The 3,234-nt window shown below is 43.1% G+C and overlaps 1 protein-coding gene across 4 annotated transcripts in view; it reads left to right on the top strand.

The window, feature by feature from the left end:
* LOC106877361 (ataxin-7-like protein 3) overlaps positions 1–3,228 on the top strand; it is a 45,120-nt gene extending 41,892 nt beyond the window's left edge. For 3 of the 4 annotated variants that reach the window (XM_014926245.2, XM_052965993.1, XM_052965991.1), the window contains 2 exons: positions 47–180; positions 2,929–3,228. In XM_014926245.2, coding sequence (XP_014781731.1) covers positions 47–180; positions 2,929–3,125 — 331 coding nt within the window. In that variant the 3' untranslated portion in view covers positions 3,126–3,228. The remainder of the gene's footprint in view (positions 1–46; positions 181–2,928) is intronic. The other variant, XM_052965992.1, reaches the window with a different exon arrangement.
* Positions 3,229–3,234: the final 6 nt, after the last annotated feature.

The raw sequence follows: 3,234 nt of genomic DNA, 5'->3' as shown, positions 1-3,234 counted from the left end.
TGTTTCTAGAAATCATGAAAGAAATTGTCGTTTTTGTAAATTTCAGTCATCCAGATGCAGATGATGTCCAGGTTGACATAGACGGCTATGAAGATGGTGACGGACAATCTTTAAGGGACACTCTACACTGGGAGGCATCGTGCAGCACCTCTCCTGTGGATTCAACATCTTCAAGTAATGGTAAATCTTTTTTTCCGTTTCTTTCTTTGCAACATTCTCGGCTTTTCTAGCAGACGAAGCCATGATATACCCCTTTGACCCCAGCCCGGGTCATTTAAGGGGTTAATCCAGTCATAAATGACAGACTGCAGCCCAGTGGTCCTAATGAAAAATGACCTTGAATTTCTTTTTGGGGTAGTGTGACCCACCTTATGAGGAGTTGTGCCTCATGCAGCCTGTTTTTGTTTGGGTGGGGGAAGGGTTACCCTTGACTAGTTCAATCAAACAATTCTACCCCCAATGCTTATAAAAAATAAATAAAAATAAATGTTTCCTTCTTGAGCCATGCCAGGCTCTTGAGGGCTGGTTTGCCGGTTTCCCTGATTCCCCCCCAGGAGGGGACATCTGGTTTGTTGCAGGATGACTCATTTTTGCCAATTGAGCGAACTGGAGCAACCTGTAATGAAGCGTCTTGCTCAAGGACACAACGCGTTGCTTGCTTCAGGAATTGAAACCACAATCTTACGATCCAACACCCCTAACTACTTAGCCACATGTACTCCACTCCACCTCCACCCCCCAGTACTTATAAAGTCTGGTAATTATTCCATTGATTTCTTTTGCCAGACTGCTAAGTTATGGAGACATAACCAAACCAACACACAAATATACATTGAGGCACATGCCTTGTGACTTGGCTGTCACATTCCCAATTGCGTGATCATGGGTTCGATTCCTAGACTGGGCGGTACATTGTGTCCTTGAGCAAGACACTTCATTTCATGCTGCCCCAGTCCATTCAGCTGTAAAAGAGTAATCCTGAAATGGAATAGCTTTGCCTAGCCAGTGGGGTAACATCATTTGAAGGCTAAAACAATGTGAAGTGCATTGTGATCAGTGATGTATACCATCAGATAGTCTGGTCAATACCAATATCATTATATATATATATACATACACAACAGGCTTTCACATAGTTTCCTTCTAGCAAATTTACTCACATGGCATTGACAGGCCTAGGGCTATAATTGAAGACACTTGTCCAAGGTGTTGCACAGTGGGACTGAATCTGGAACCACTTTGTTGCAAATTGAGTTCCTTAACCTCACAGCCAAACCTTCTCTTCTGTACATTTTTATATATTGTTATTATGCAAAACTGTCCTATGTGGGACTTACTTCACTTTTGAAAAATGCTAAACCATTGTACTACACTTTGACAATTTTTGATATCTTGGCATCTGAAGCAGCAGGAGATACGATAGTTTGACCAAAAGAACCGGGTATTGCAAGAAAAATTAAATATTGAGTAAAATGCATTTGGCCAAATTTGGACACATGACAGTTTAACATGATAACAAACGATATATACCTGGATATTTGTGTAAACATGTCGCAAGAACATTCCTGGTTTGAAGTACAACACTAATTAGTTCACTTATTAAACGATGACTGGCTTCATCATCATCATCATCATCATCATCGTTTAACGTCCGTTTTCCATGCTGGCATGGGTTGGACGGTTCGACTGGGGTCCGGAAAGCCAGGAGGCTGCACCAGGCTCCAGTCTGATCTGGTAGTATTTCTACAGCTGGATGCCCTTCCTAACGCCAACCACTCTGAGAGTGTAGTGGGTGCTTTTTACATGTCACCAGCACAGGGGCCAGACGGGGCTGGCAACAACCACGCTCGGTTGTCAAGTCAACACTGACATCAGCCACGTTCGGATGGTGCTTTTTACATGCCACTGGCATGGGGATCACAACTACAATTTCCATTTGATTTTGATGCATTTGACTCAATAGGTCTCCTCAAGCACGGCATGTTGCCCTACGATCCAAGGTACTTTTGAATGGGCTGGTTATGCAACACTGGTGTAGGTTACAGCTGTGAACTCACTTTGCCAGGTCTTCACAGTCACAGCATATCTCCAGAGGTCTCGGTCTTTCGTCATTGCCTTTGTGAGGCCCAACGTTCGAAGATCATGTCTCACCACCTCATTCTTAACATGTTCTGGTAGATCAAGAGGTGTTGAGCTGGCTAAAATGCTTAGCCGTATTTTGTCCGTCTTTACATTCTGTGATCAAATTCCACTGAGATTGACTTTGCCTTTCATCCTTTCAGGGTCAATAGAATAAAGTACCAGTTGAGTACTGGGGGTCACTGTAATCAACATACCCCCACCCCCTAAATTGCTGGCCTTGTGCCAAAGTTGGAACCCAATATATTCTTGTAGATTCAAACGTAAATATGCTGACAGCTGTTGGGGTTCATCACTGAACAACCTCTCCTCTACGACGATTGGATTCTTTCCTTCTTTCGTTTGTTTCAGTCATTTGACTGCGGCCATGCTGGAGCATCGGTCTCTTTTGCCGAACCGCTAAGTTATGGAGGCGTAAACACACCAACATCGGTTGTCAAGTAATGGTAGGGAGAACAAACAGACACACAAATATATATATATGACAGGCTTCTTTTAGTTTCTGTCTACCAAATCTACTCACAAGGCATTGGTTGGCCCAAAGCTATAGAAGAAGACACTTGCCCAAAGTGCTATGCAGTGGGACTGAACCTGGAACCATGTGGTTGGGAAGCAAGCTTCTTACCACACAGCCACTCCTGTGCCTATACACAACATTAATTGGTATTTTTACATTCCAGTCTTCTGGAACATATTAAGAACAAAATATGCCAATAACAATTTTGATTCTCATTGTCCATTGTGCAACTGACAATTTATTAATTCCTTAAATCTACGCTTAATTTGTAGGTTCTCGGAAGCGTGGTCCAGCCAAACCATTGAAACCACCAGTGACAAAGAAGAAAAAAATTGTCAAACAAACAGCGGCAACAGCAGCAGCAACAGCAGCATCAGCATCGTCATCATCGTCAGCAGCAGCATCAAGCCAAAGTAGTAGCCATCCATCAAACAATCCCGTCAACACCAGTTTATATGACTTTGTATGATCCAGAGAACCAATGTCTGTTTTCAATCGCTTTTTCTCTAAATGGTTACCAGTGTATCAGTACCCCCTCCCCCCCCCGTTCTACATCGATTCCTGAAAGTTGGTCAGGA

This window comes from Octopus bimaculoides, chromosome 3 (genome assembly GCF_001194135.2).
Source record: "Octopus bimaculoides isolate UCB-OBI-ISO-001 chromosome 3, ASM119413v2, whole genome shotgun sequence".
NCBI lineage: Eukaryota > Metazoa > Mollusca > Cephalopoda > Octopoda > Octopodidae > Octopus > Octopus bimaculoides.
Note: the sequence above shows the minus strand (reverse complement) of the source record. Positions and strands in the feature narration are given on the sequence as shown.